The 13,940-nt window shown below is 40.7% G+C and overlaps 2 protein-coding genes across 4 annotated transcripts in view; both read right to left on the minus strand.

Annotated features, from left to right (window-relative positions):
• Nucleotides 1-7,327, minus strand: part of LOC114056487 (cytosolic phospholipase A2 beta-like) — a 59,283-nt gene extending 51,956 nt beyond the window's left edge. Inside the window, exons 1-3 of one of the 3 annotated variants that reach the window (XM_027881707.1) lie at nucleotides 5,441-7,327; nucleotides 2,221-2,340; nucleotides 1,404-1,444 (exon numbers count right to left, since the gene is read on the minus strand). The gene's annotated coding sequence lies outside the window, so the exon portion shown is untranslated. Of the gene's footprint in view, nucleotides 1-822; nucleotides 844-1,403; nucleotides 1,445-2,220; nucleotides 3,008-5,440 lie in introns of those variants that run through there. The other 2 variants (XM_027881706.1, XM_027881708.1) reach the window with 2 other exon arrangements.
• Nucleotides 7,328-8,352: 1,025 nt separating this feature from the next.
• Nucleotides 8,353-13,564, minus strand: LOC114056488 (acyl-coenzyme A thioesterase 1-like). The gene is made up of 3 exons (XM_027881710.1): nucleotides 12,494-13,564; nucleotides 10,973-11,175; nucleotides 8,353-9,778 (listed from the first exon to the last, which is right to left on the minus strand). Exons 1-3 carry the CDS (start codon nucleotides 12,945-12,947, stop codon nucleotides 9,176-9,178), a joined length of 1,260 nt encoding a protein of 419 aa, XP_027737511.1. The 5' UTR covers nucleotides 12,948-13,564; the 3' UTR covers nucleotides 8,353-9,175.
• Nucleotides 13,565-13,940: the final 376 nt, after the last annotated feature.

Raw genomic sequence — 13,940 nt, forward strand, 5'->3', positions numbered from 1 at the left:
TTTTTTTTTTTTCTGTTTTTTAGTTGAAAAGTCTGTTTGGAGGCACATGACCACATACTATCACTTGCAGAGGTATGAAAATATTGAAAATATGCTTAAATATGCTTTCAGCCTTTACACCTCTTCAATTAAAACCTAAAATACATGAAGAAAAATCTTACAGAAATAAAAGCATTCCTGATTTTCTCCACATGGAACCTCGTACTGGAGAACCGGAGACCACAGCAAGGGGGAACTGTCCACAAACACTAATTTATTTCCAGAAGAACAGTATTTCTTATACTAAGAAACATTCCATCTAGAATCTCCTTGACTCTGGAATCTATACACGTGGTGACCCTCAGAAAAATCACTCCTTATTTTTATGCGTAGCAGGAGGCTCTGTCATCCAGGAAAACCACCCCATAAGGATAATTCTGCACTATTTTACAGACAAAATAACAGGAAAGCAGATGAGATGTGCACAGGCATTAGTCAAGTCATGACTATATGTACAGTGATTTACCCTGAACAGCTTGCTCAGAGGTCATAGAGGAAAAACGTTTTACCACGTGAGCGCTAGAACAAATGACCCTATTGCCAAACACGGCTAAGAGCTGGAAGAGCTGCATAGCACACATAGGATTTATGAGACTAACCTCATAACCTTTGGACTCCTTCCCGAGGCCAGGAAATTGCATGCACAAGAGGTCTGGTCTGATGTTCATTGATAATGCAAAATTATGTTCTTCTGTAGGGAGAAGAAAAACAAAGCAGAAGCACTGGAAGGCCAAAAAACCTTATGTGGAGAACTGAAAGGAATGAAGAAGAATAATAACTTACTGTCTTAAAAAATTCTACTCTCCTCTCAACCCAGTGGAAGGGAAAACCTGCATATGCAAAAGAGAGAGAGCAAATTATTTAAAAATTCAAATGTTCTTAAAAATTCAAGCTATTTCTCTTAAATTTGTGAATTGAAAAGTATTCCCTGCTGCAGCCCATTATCATCCTCTGTGTGGTGTCTGTTACATAGCTAACAAGGCAGACACAAATGATAAAAATACCCACAAGCAAATGGAACAAGCAGCAAATGAAGCAGAGAGAGAAGACAGGTCTGGTCTAAATATGACTGAACCCTTGCTGCTTAGAAACTACTAGGCTTCACCTTCCAGGTTCAAAGCTTTGACTCAGCCCTCGGAAGAGAACTCCAAGCAGTTCTTTTGCTAGTGGACAGTGTTTTTAGGCTATGCAAAAAGTACTTTCATAATCAGAGACAACTTAAAAAAAGAGAAAAAAAGTTAATGTTTATCTCTGGTCTTCCTCCCTCCTCTTTTGGGCATAGTATTCCAGATGAATCAAGGGACAGAGACAAGGCAAACCATAAGCCATATACCCTAAGGAAGCTAAATTACCAAATGACTCACCTCACATTATATGATGTATAAGGTAACTTCATAAAAGAGAGCTGTCACCTATGAAAAAATAACAAGATTTCAAAACCTATTGGTCTAATGTGAAATAAAACCCAAAACTTTCTTCTGAACCCATCATAAGCACTCATGTCCCAGTAAACAACCTAGTCATTAGAATACTAATTTGGGAACTGAGAGAACCTCATCAGGCACAGCCAAGGCATGAGTTTCAGCCTTCTAAACCCCAGCTTTTGGTTTAATGGCTATTTCAGGGAGACTCTTAGCACCAGTCTTTAGGAGGATAAAATGGAGTTATGCAACTAAGTGCTAATCTTTTCCCCAGTGGGAAAAAAAAACTATTTTTTAAAACTTTTCTTATCTCAATACTCTCTAGCAATTAGAGAACAAAGGACTACATTATTTTCACCTCTGATGAGTGACTGAAAAATCTGAGTGGAATCAACAAGAGACAAAATAAGTAGGACTTTCCCTTGTTTTCTACAATGACCTCAAAGTAAGAGACCATGGGAAAATTTCTATCTGACAAGAGTTTCAGTGATGGAAAGCAGTTATTACCTCTTCATAAAAGCATTAGCTGTCAACATCCCAAGACAATAACTGTACTAGTAATAACTGATTGCAAAACCTCTTAGTGAAGAAAGCGTAAAAAATGCAGATCTCAGTGACTTGTTTGTAAGTAGATTCTATGTTCTGTGTTTAGTCGGTGATACCTTCATTACATCACCTTACAGAGAAAAATGGATTCACCTTGTGGATGAGCAATCGGCACTGTGATTATTCTACTAATCCCAGAACTGGAAGTGGTTACCACTCACCTCTGGCACTGCACAGTGAGACCAACCATCTGGTCAGGACCTCAGCCATCGTCCTTTCATTTGCATATGTATGTCTTCTGGCAGAAGGAGATTTCTGCTGGGGACCCTACATTCTACAAAAACCCATACAACTTATTACTAAACAGATTTTTTTAATCGTAGAATATCTCAAGTTGTAAGTGACCCATACTCTTTTGCTTTTCCTTTTCTTTCCACTCTCCATTTTCCCCCCTCCTTTCCAACAGATTTTTATGCCCACCCACACCCCTCCTCTTACACACACTCACATACTTCCCTTTACAAAGGGGAGACATTTAAGAATTGATACTCCTTAAATGCAGGGTTTTTTTCATTTTTTCTTTATAAATGAACAATTTATACCTCTATTTTAGTTGATTTATGATTTGTATAGCTATGTTGTGATTTCGATTTTAGGTATTTCATATACTGAAATTCCACTGCATATACTGGACTGGAGTGTAATATTTCTATATCTTTTCCCATTATAGAGTAGAAATCAGAAAAAAACACTTAAGACAGTAGTGGGCAACAGGACTTGTAATGGATCACTTCTAAAAAGCTGCCATGTTTGAGCTGCACAGTATTTCCTTCCACAGAGCTAAAACATGATGATAAAATGTGTTTGACAAGAAGTACTGAAAATCACTTGTGAGAGCATATGACACAATAAATCAGTGACTACAGGCTGAACGCATTGACCTTCGACTATGAACAAACCTCTGAAGTAATTGAGATTGAGAATACAAGGAGCTGTGACACGACTATCATCCAGCAAATTTTTTATGGTCATATTTTAACAAAATTACTTTCATGGTGAGTTTTGATTTAAAAGGCAAAACCCTTGTCCCTGATAAAATCTTGACAATTTTGAAATAACTAACTTCCCTCTTCTATGGGGATGCTCCTGACAAATTAAATGTACAGATTATTCTGTAGGATACTTTTTTGCCCTTTCTCCTTCCATTTCTTCTATAAGACAGTGGGAGTCATTTATAGGGAGACTTGTACCATAATAAACAGTCTGATGAGAAGGCCATAAATAAGCCAGAACACAAAAGGAAGAACCAGTCAGAAGACAGCCTCACATACAGTTTTCTCAAGCATCATCTTTTTGTTCTGTTCCAGTAAAAGTCAGCTAGAACTGCTCTATGGCAGAATTTCATGCAGCTGTTAGAAATATCTCATCACTTCCAAGCAAGGGTTGGGCTTTGCTCTGAAGCAATATGCATATACCACCACTGACAGCTTTGATGGAAGATGTGCTGTGGGTGGCACATACGTATCCACTCACTGCCACTTCCCAACTGGTTCTCCCAGATTTGTAAATCTTCGGTGGGGAACAAGAAACAGAGCAATAAAAAAGTAAGAACTGGTGTCTCTCCAGTTCTTCTGACTGTGGATAAAATGCATGAGTGGTATAGAGCATTTTAAAGGATAAACAAAATGTGTTCATCACCTCATGAACCGGCCTTTCTATTTCAGGCAAGTGCACTTCACGCTGGGGAAAGTAAACCTGAATATAGCATTTCCTGTAATCCCCCAAAATTGGAAAGGGCTCTCAAGTTCATCGCATCCAAATATCTGATAAAAGCAGGACTAACTTCCAAAGTTACATGATGTTGCTCTTTTCTTCTATTCCATCAAAAATGCTCACCAACAGTGATTCCACAACCTCTTTGGGCACATTTTCTAGAGTTTAACCACTCTCACTGTGAAGAACTTTTTCTTTGTTGTTTCCCAATTTGTCCATGTGGCAGACAGTGATTGCTATGTATTGTTTTTGCACTGCACATTTCCTGCTAGTAGAATAGAGCACACCCAATCTGTATCACTTTCTTCTTTTGAATACGTTTTTCTTTTTTTTTTTTTTTTCAAAAGTGTCTCAGCTAGTGTCAGTGGCCTAATTAGTTGAATTGTATCTGAGGGTCTGACTGTTTTTTCTACCTACAGATGCAAGATAACCCACAAACTGAATGAAGTAGTTTTTACCAGAACAGCTGGCTTACCAGCCACCATGTTTCTAGCATACAAATTATTCTATAAAAACTGATCAGGTATTCAGCAGAAGTTTCTAGGGCACCTGACCTTTTTTATTTAAAGCCTTGAACACTGACACAATAATCAACCACCAATACACACAGCACAGTCTGTTTCATATGTCTGTTTATAAATCTGGACCAGCAACCAGGATTTCAACCTTGATCCTGAACTACAGGGAAGGATAGCATGTAGCTGTCTTCCTGAGTTATAATCCCTTCTAGAGAAATAAATCAGGAAGGTAATGAAGGCTGTCAGAATAATGAAAGGCTTTGTATGGGTTTACAGTTAGCATTTACCTACCCCATACTACAAACAGCACTATGAATATTCACGATAAAGTGGCAGCCAGATGTAGTTTGACAGATACATCACAAAGATGTTTTTTTAAACGCATTTGCCTATATTGGAGGAGAGGACACCATGAAACATCCCCAAAGCTAAAACAGCATGTTTTCTCTTCAGTCCATTGGCAGCAGCCCAAAGCCACATGCTGAAGATTTTGGGAGTTTTGCCAAATGTCCTCATGGTCTGTAAATTCTGCATTCTTTGTGTCCACTGTAGTAGTATATCCTTCTTCCCAAACTTTGTTAACCTCCCCCTAGGTCTGAGATCCTTGAAGTATGTCAAGCCCTAACCCTTAACAAGGCAATTCTATCAACAAGCGATTTATCTTCCTAACATCTGGACATCAGTTGATGCAAGCAACAAATATACTTTATCTGTCTGCAGGTTTAAACCTAGTATGAGCAATATTCTGACAGTAGCATAAAGGACCGGTACAGTAGACCAGTATTCACATCACACTCAGTGCCTGGCAGGGAACTAGGGAACTGCTGACTGCTCAGCAGTCAAATGCACCAAGTCCAGCTGATAGAGTCATTCTCAAATTCTGCACAATGTCTGACTTCTAAGCCCTTGCTTAATGCTTGAAATTTTAGGCTCAGTGTCCAGAACTGTAAACTAATGCAGCTTAATCACTGGCTGTATTTATCAATGTAATATCAACCTAACTGCATAGGAGATTCTCATAAAGAATCAGTCCAGATTCCAGTGTTCCTGATCACATACAACACATGCTGCATACAGTCATTAGCCACTATAAATACACTGAACAGGTCTCATTCTCAGTGCAAAATTGTCCTTCTGACCTACCTAAAGGTAGCTTGCCAGAAACAAGACCAGTTTGAGGCAATTTTTCAACGGAAACATAATATTCCTAGTCTTCATCAGTCAAAACATCATGGCTCCTCATTGCCACTGTTACCATATACCCTTCTGGCCTTGGCCTTACATATTGCTGAGGGTGCTCTCCCTCCATCAGCAGATCATGCAAAGTGCCCTGGAATTGGAATAACCTGGGTCATGGTCAGTGACACAGGAGCAAAACTGTCAGAGAAAAAAAGAGAAAGCAGACATTACACCCTCAGATGAGGGAAGATGGCCACAGCAAGAACAAAATTCCTGGAAGGCTTGAAAGAACATAGTTGCCCCTGTCTAAATAGAGCCTAGGAACTCTCAGCTTTACAGGGAGTTGTGTGTAGACTGGCATTGAAGCAGTAATTGCTGGGCTGTTTCAGCAACTGGATATGATATTTCCACCAAAAAGTACAGACTACTAATTTCTTTCTCTCCCACTACAACAGTAGCGATGCTGTTAGGTATCAAAGTAGTCTTCCTGCACCAAGACAACATGTATCTCTTATCTGAAATGACCCAGATATGGGAGAATGGCTGGAGCCAAAGCACTTTGCAGCCAGCACCTAGACCAGAAAAATTAATTTATTTTGAGTTAGTGCTTGATATTTGAGAATGACACTATCCAGGGATAGTGTCTTGCAGATGGCACAGGCTTATTGATTCAAAACTAGCTTTCTGAATTCATAGCATATTAAAATGATACCAGAGCATTTGAACTTTCTCTTCTAGTTGAAGGCAGAGTTATGCAAATGCTCTGTTCCTATGCAGGACATCTCCCTTGAAACGTCTATCCAGCTTGTCTCCTATCTGACATTCACATTTCACAATCTTCTCTCCACTGATGAACACCTTACTCCTTCAGGACCAGATCCACTGTAAATGGGGGCAGCACACAATGAGCCACCAATCACTCACTTCACTGTATATAGAAATGGTTCACAATTTAGAATCAGGCGGACTAGTTATTACAAACATAACTAAAAACTCTGCTAGTTTCTCAGTTACCTTGGCTTGGCATAAGGTCACACTGATCCTGAAAGGCACAGAATCACTCACCCCTGCTTCTCCTCATAACACCATGCTCATTCCTGCTCTTTCCTTCTTTGGTCTAGCTGAACATTTTAATCTTTCGTGTTTTGGTTTTTTTCCCACAGGATTACTTCCCAGTTAGATCGGTAACCAGGAAAAAAGGCATGAATGTCCCTCTGTGCAGCAAGGTATTCTTAAAACGGTTAAGAAAAGTATAAAACCACACCTTTCATTGAAGTGACATTAATGCAAGCAAATATTTACAGTCTAAATGCAATATGTTGAAAGTTCAGCAGCTGAAGTCACTGAAAAGATATAATCCTAAATAAATAGAATGTAACTCCTTTAATTATTTTTTAAAATGCTATCTAGAGTCAGGGTCCAGACATTTTTAGGTTTAATGTCAATTTTGCTTGGACAATTTTTTTAAGACTTTGTTAGCGTTTCTAGTTTTTCTCCTGGACAATGTAAAATAGCAGGAATATTTTGCAGTAAATGCTGCAAGGAGCATTAGTTCATTGGAATTATTAATCTTCCTTCTTGCTGAACACAAAGTATCACTTCCTCTGTGCTTAATACTACATTTGGCTCAGATTCCATATTTGAATAATGTATATGGAGCACTGAAAATTAGAGAATAGTGTGGGTTTTTTTCTGAAACGGTAGAATTATAAATTTCTTATCAAAATACTGATACCAAAAAAATCTTTACAATTTGTATTTTGACCTTAAACGTTGGTCTTATCCCTCAGCTTGATAACAAATTATCTGGTAATGTATTAGAGAAATGACTGAGTATTGAATTTAAAAAACAAAACAAAAGAAGTCCCTGGAGCATTTCATGAAGGGTTACTGAGTAGGTTGGCCAGCAGGATGGAGTTGTGTAAAGTAAATCATCTGCACTGTGATACAAAAAGCCCACAGTGGAAAGGATAAGCTATGTCCAAAGGTCTCACAGTGTGCAAACAGTCTCTGGGCTGCTTCAGGGACACCTAATTAAAACAATAAGTTATATATGGTTCATATAACTTGGATCGCATTCACCCAGATTATTTTAGTTCCATGGGCTCTGTGCAAGAAGGCTAAAGATGAGTTTAGGGATGCTCCATTCAAGGACATGCTTTTTTGCACCCTTCTCTTCTTTTTGGGATAGTCTCGTTTCTATGAAAAGAGACCAAAAGTTGTACCAAAGCAAAGATGGGAAATTTTAAGACTGCATTTGCAAATCAGTGCTCTCCATTGTTGCCTGATTCCACATTAGCTAGAGAAATCATCCTGCCCCAAAAGAGCATTGCAAGATGTACCGTTCCCTTGCAATAAACTTGTTCATAGCAGTTTACATACGGGGAGATTCTCAGTTTCTTAAGAGACTCGTCTCAAGCTTTTTTCATTCTCTTAACAGAAATATAGTGCCAAGTGCTAAACAAGGGATAACTATGTAAGAACCAAGATGAGATCTTTTGGTTCAAGGTAGTTCTTCGATGCTTTATTTTATCTGAAGCACTTGTCAATTACAAACAGATTACAGGAACAGCTTTTCCCATCCAATTTTTATTAGTTTTATCAGTTGTGCTTGGCAGAGGATCTCTTGCAGCTAAAGGTCTGTTATCTTTAATTAAATAATTCACATTGCTCTTGAATAATGTTGTCTGTATTCAGTAGGCCTGGAGAAACTATATAAATCACTCTGATTCAACAGGCTGCAATTAGTAGAATTTTTGCTATTAACTTGGAAAAAAAATGTGATCTTAGCCTTATAGCCCTATTTGTCTAAAGAATCTCTTCAGCAGAAGAAACATTAAATATCAAAGTCTTCAGCAAAATACTTAAGAACATGCTCAAGAACAGACAGAAGCATTTTACTGAAATTAAGACATTTCCAGTTATTTTATATTAGTCTGCATCTAGTTTCTGTTTCCTGAAGACAAGTTTCAAATTTGAGTTTCATTTTAAAAATATTCCCAGTGAAAGTGAATTGGCTGGAATATTTTCTGTTATGTGCACAGAGCTGCTCAGCTAAATCAGCTTTTTCAGTCTTTCTTGCCAGTTGCCATCCAAATGACAAAGGGCTTTTAACTGGGTAGCAAAGCTTTCATTCCAGAGCAAAAAACCAAAGAAGTCCCATGTGCTATCACTGTCGATGGAGTCACCAGTGAGCTCCCTTCATCCTCTAGTTTCAACACGGTTTTACGTGAACCCGATTGCTGAATGTGACAATATAACAACTGTATGAAAGCGTCAATGACCTCATTGTTGATTTGCTGATGGAAAGTATTCTTATTTTTAATGGTAGTTTCCTACATAAATAATATTCCTAAACAATTCAGTGGAAAACTCCTCCTGTGAGAGTATGCCCTCTTATGGAAGGAGATGGTTGGAGATTGAGGGTAAAAATTGCTCATTAAAAATGCAATCTACATGATGGGATGCTAGGTCAGACTGCAGCACACAGGCAAACCAGACGGTGCAAGATACAGTGAAGCTGTGGCCAGAAGTCAGCCAAAATTCAACTAAAAAATGGAATACTACTAGGAGAAAGAAAATAAACAGTGATGCAACAGTGGGGTTTAGAGAAAGGCAGTCCAGGAAACTTTTGATGAGTTTCCAAGATTTAGTGAGTACTGAAATATCAATCCTGGTCAGCATCTTTGACAACTTCCACTATAGCTTGCTCTTAGGGATGTCTGAGTCCATCAAATGCTGCCAGAAAAAGGCCTGTATCCTGCGCCATGCATCTTCTTGGGCTTTAGCATGCTCCCTCCACTGCCCTCCCCAACACACAAACATCCCAAGCACTCTGTGGATTGAAGCCCGGCACAGAGGCAAGTATGGTGGTTCCAAGAGGTGCCCTGCTCCAGAGTAGGAGTAAAACTCCACTTCCCGTCCGAAGTGCTGAAGGCGCTGAACAGCATCCTGGCAGTACAGGTCACTTTTCCAGTTTGTGTCATCCAGTCCAGACAAGAACAGGAACTTGGCTAAGGACCTCTCCACTGGAATACGACAATCCCAAGTTGCTGGGTCCCTGTGATCATCTAAGACATCTGAAAAATCTACTAGGCCAGAGTCATCACTGATTTTCATCCTCTCCAGATTATATGGGTGGGGAGGAATAGTGAAGCCATTCCCCTTCAGTGGAATGAAGGAGTTAAAACAACTTCCAGATATGCTGACAGCTGCCTTGATGCCAGGTAGAAATGTGGCCATGGAAAGGGCTAGATCAGCTCCTTTAGACAAGCCCAAAACACCAATCCCAGTATCTTTCACCTGAAACAGAGTTTGAAAACAACATTATTAACTACTCCTTATTTCCTGAGATGACATAATGTTCTGCTTTTTCACTCATCCATCTAAGACCAGCTATATAGTGACCCTTTGCTCTCTCTGTTCAGGTTATATCAATCCTTCATCTATTCCTTTGCTGAGGCTCCGCAAGAGTGACTATGAATTCCACAGCTCGTCAACATCTCTCCTCCTGTAACACTTTTCCTTCCTGGTGACCTCTACAACAAAGCCTCTTTGCTCCCTCCACATCCTGGCTAGACACCCAGTCTCAATATGGAATCTTTTACTGTTCCTATCTCCAAACCACTTTTTAATGGGTTTACTTACATCAAATTTCTTTCTTCCCAATTTTTTAATACTCTCCTACAGCTGACCTGTTATTTTCTGTTTTGCCTTAGAAGCTCATTACACCTGAGGCTCAGTGACCCTACCTATCAAATTCTAGACATTTCAGAGCTCTATGAGAAAGAAGATAAGCAAGGCTGAATTTTGTTGTCACGCTGGCTACAATCCTGGTGTCCATGTTCTAAAAGTAAATAACTTTGTGAAATTAATACCTCTTTAAGCAGCATTCCATTAAAATTTGAAATGATACTCAGTATCTCTTGGTCACTTTTGAGTTCAGTATGATGATACATTGCTATTAAGTGTCTTTTTCATCCTACACACTTTTTCAAATACAGCCTCAGCTTAAGATGTGTCACACCCTCCAGTGCCACAACTGTAAGGGATTCTTTTGTTAAAGTTTCCTGTTATTCTCTTTTGAAACTTTAGAAGGACACTTCTTGTGAAACAGAATCAAAAGCCTGTAATATAATCAATGGGTTGTTTTCCCCTCTAAAATCTTGAAAGATGCAAAAGTTGGGAAAAACTAAGATTTACTGCTTAAGCAGTTTTGTACTTCTAGTCCAGGAACTGCTTTGATTTAATCTTTCACAAATTTGCCAGCATGTTATGGACTGTTACAAGATGCTGTGCAAAACCAGCTACTCAGCTACTTGCAAAATTCGAGGTGAAGCACATGCTTTTCCATCTCTCAAGATCACATTGTCTTTCAGACACTGTTTTTTCCTTCTAACGTTTCAGAAACTTAGTTGCATTCAGTGACATACATATTCCAATTAGAAAACTGCAAAATAGTTTCCAACAGGAAGAGCATCATAATTTGTCTCTTACCTGCTGCTGCTTCCGCAAAAAGTTCACAGCTTCCTCAAAATAGTCCAGTTCAAGAACCTCTGGAGTAGTAGGGATATCTTCAAAGGCCATGTAAGCAACAGCCAGGGTCACAAAGCCTCTGCTAGCCAGGAGACTTGCTCTGTATTCAACAAGACCTCCTCCAGATCCATACAAATCAATAAGTCCAGGGAACGGACCAGGTCCTGCAACAAAGGGGAATGTATAGCAAAGTGTACCAGCAAAGAGAAAAGTTCCTACAGTTGTCATTTCAGTGGTGCCCTTCCAGCACACATCAACAGATATCAGAAGAACACCATCCTCTGAAGCTTTTTGAAGTGGCTGTTGTTCTCAGGCACACACAAAATCACCATAAGGACACGAATTTGGATATTTCTTCTCTCTCTTAGAAACTCATTATAGGAATTCATAGGTTGGACATCCTTCTCCCATCATGAATTTTGCTGACATTGGCCTAGATGTTTTCAGGCCATTGGGGATCAATAAGTAAACAGTATTATTGCATGAGCAGCACTTCTTTAGGATTTGTGCTGGGTTTGCCAGGGAGGGAACACTTGAGTTATGAAATATACTCACAAACACCAGCACTGACCTATGCCAGTTCAGCCTCCAGTATGATATAGGTAACTACCCCTGGGCTTCTTGGCTCTCCTCCTGCAGCAATAGCACCTTTCTTTCCTGATGCTGCTCTGCTCATTCTTATAGCCAGACTTCCCATACAAGCTTTGATGTTTCAGCCGCTGTAAGGAACTGTTTATTAACTAAAACAAGATACCTATGTTTAAGTTCTGCTCAAGGAACTGAAATACTTCATGGTTCAAAGCAGCTTTGCAAGGATCCAGTCTCAGCACTCAGGAAAGCTGTGGAATATGGTACCAGTTTAATTAAGACCTTGATTTTCCCATTTGCCTCCCATCTTCCTAAATATCCCTTGCAGACCAGCTGCTCAACCAGGCAAAGCCTTTTTGCTTTGGCTTTTCCTTAGCTAAAGAGAGAGACAGAGAGGCAAGTCCACATCCTGCAGGAAGATGTGTGGCAGCTGCTGGAGCAGCCTAGGCTGGCTGCAGCCCGAGTCCAGTGCTCCCACCATGCCTCATCATTCTTCACATCACGGCCAGAGCTGTCATGTATCACGGCTTTGCCAAAGCCCAGGGGCCTCTCTGTCCTGTCAGCTAAACAGAACAGCTAAGAAATAAACACAGTTTTTGCCAGGGCTCTCACTGCAGGAGAGGTCCTGACCTGCCTCAACTAAAAGAACCAGGAGACACCTTGTGCTACCACTGCTACCCTCCCTGCACCACCGCACTCCCTTCTCAGCCACTGACCCGACTGGTCCTGCTCCTCCCTGCTCTGCTGCGAGGATCCAAGTGTCTGGACCAAACACAGGCTGAGGGAATCAGTAGCTGAGGCTTTGCTCTGAGTTGCTGAGTGCATCCAGGGAACACGGGGAACAATATGTTGTTTAAGTCACACCTGGTATACCAGAATGGAATTAAAACTCACCAGGAGGGAGGAAGAGGGTTGCTTTCAGACGACCTTCTCTGACTGAAATCCTCTTCACCCCCTCTCCTAAAAACCATCGTTCGTTGGTGCATTTTCCCAGCAAGCGGCTCATATCCCCATGGCCCTCATACACTTCCAAGTTCACACAGAAAGGGGTCAGGACATTCCTCTTTGCTAGCCGCTTATAGGGCGTTTTAGACTGCAGAGACCACAGCAGTCCCATCGGCTCCACTCCCAAGTAGCTGCCCCCCAGGGCTGGGGAGCAGCTGAGGTCGAGCTCTCCGCTGCTCCCAGCTCTGTAGTGAGCGTGGGCTTGGAAAAGCTCCCCGCTCTCATCCACCAGGCTGGCTCGAAGGGTGACCGCCTGCTGCGGCTGGAGACCCACCACACGGATCTGCACAGGGTCATCGAACAGACACTTGGGGGAAGGCAGGACCATCACCTGCACCGCCATCCCAGTGGACCTTTTTTGGGGTGAGACACGGGTCGCGCGAAACTGCCTGAGACAGCACCGTCAGAAGAGCGTCACCTCTCAGGCTTAAAATCTCTGCCCAAAGTCCAGGAGGAACCACCGTGACCACTTCCTCCAGTCGGCCAGCGCGGGCTGCTGGGAGACGTAGTTCAGGGCACGCCTCTCTCCAGACACTCCGGCAGAGAGGTGGCACAGTGACACCGTCCACTTGCACAGACACAAGCTCTCACTTCTTAGCGTGTGGTTTTACTTTTGATTAGAGAAAGAGACTAAATTAAAATCTTCAAGGTAGCAAAAAGATATTCGAATTGCCTTTCCGCCCCGACTGCAGGAAATTCCAGATTTGACTGCAGAACTGGCTTGGGCACCTTTGCCGAGGCACAGTAAACACAAACAAGAAGAAAAGTCTGAAGTAACGTGATATCTTAATTTAGCTGTGAAACAAAGCCTGCTTTTAGTTCCTCTTGAGCTTTCAGCAATTTTTGGACAAGCATCCCAAGATAAAATGAAATTTTATGCTATGTTTCTTTAAAAAGCAAAAGAAACAAACTAAGTAAAAAAAACCCTGCATTTCTCTCTACAATCAATCTTATCTAAAGGGTATCTGTATTTTCTTAATTAATACATGGAAAATAAATTACCCCCATATTGCCAATTTTTCTAAGGAGCTGTTTGAAGATTTGACTACAAACACTATTTTTGGGGGTTATTACTATTATTTATATCATACTTTTGCAATGTTTGCGTATTTAATAGCCTTCTAGTCCTACCCTGTGGGTTTCGATGTGAGTAGTCTAAACCCCTTCTGTGGAATACAAAAGGGAATTGAGGCTGCAGAAATAGGCTCCTCGTTCACACATCTCGCCTGACTATGTGTTAGGCAGCAATTATTGGCACAGAATGAGCCTGCAGAATCACACATCATGCCACAAGACCACAGATAATATGGAGATGAACTGTAGATCCGGCAAGGCA

The sequence above is a fragment of the Empidonax traillii genome, unplaced genomic scaffold, assembly GCF_003031625.1.
Source record: "Empidonax traillii isolate 1590-97213 ecotype Southwest subspecies unplaced genomic scaffold, ASM303162v1 scaffold93:size1158651, whole genome shotgun sequence".
Classification (NCBI taxonomy): Eukaryota; Metazoa; Chordata; class Aves; order Passeriformes; family Tyrannidae; genus Empidonax; species Empidonax traillii.

What these genes read in the sequence shown, in the direction of transcription:
- LOC114056488 (XM_027881710.1), bottom strand. Translation starts at nt 12,947, where the DNA reads ATGGCGGTGCAGGTGATGGTCCTGCCTTCCCCCAAGTGTCTGTTCGAT. An exon ending in AACCCTCTTCCTCCCTCCTG is followed by an intron (nt 11,176 to 12,493) that starts GTGAGTTTTAAT and finishes CCTTTGTTGCAG; the next exon opens with GACCTGGTCCGTTCCCTGGA. An exon ending in TTTTGCGGAAGCAGCAGCAG is followed by an intron (nt 9,779 to 10,972) that starts GTAAGAGACAAA and finishes ACTCTGTTTCAG; the next exon opens with GTGAAAGATACTGGGATTGG.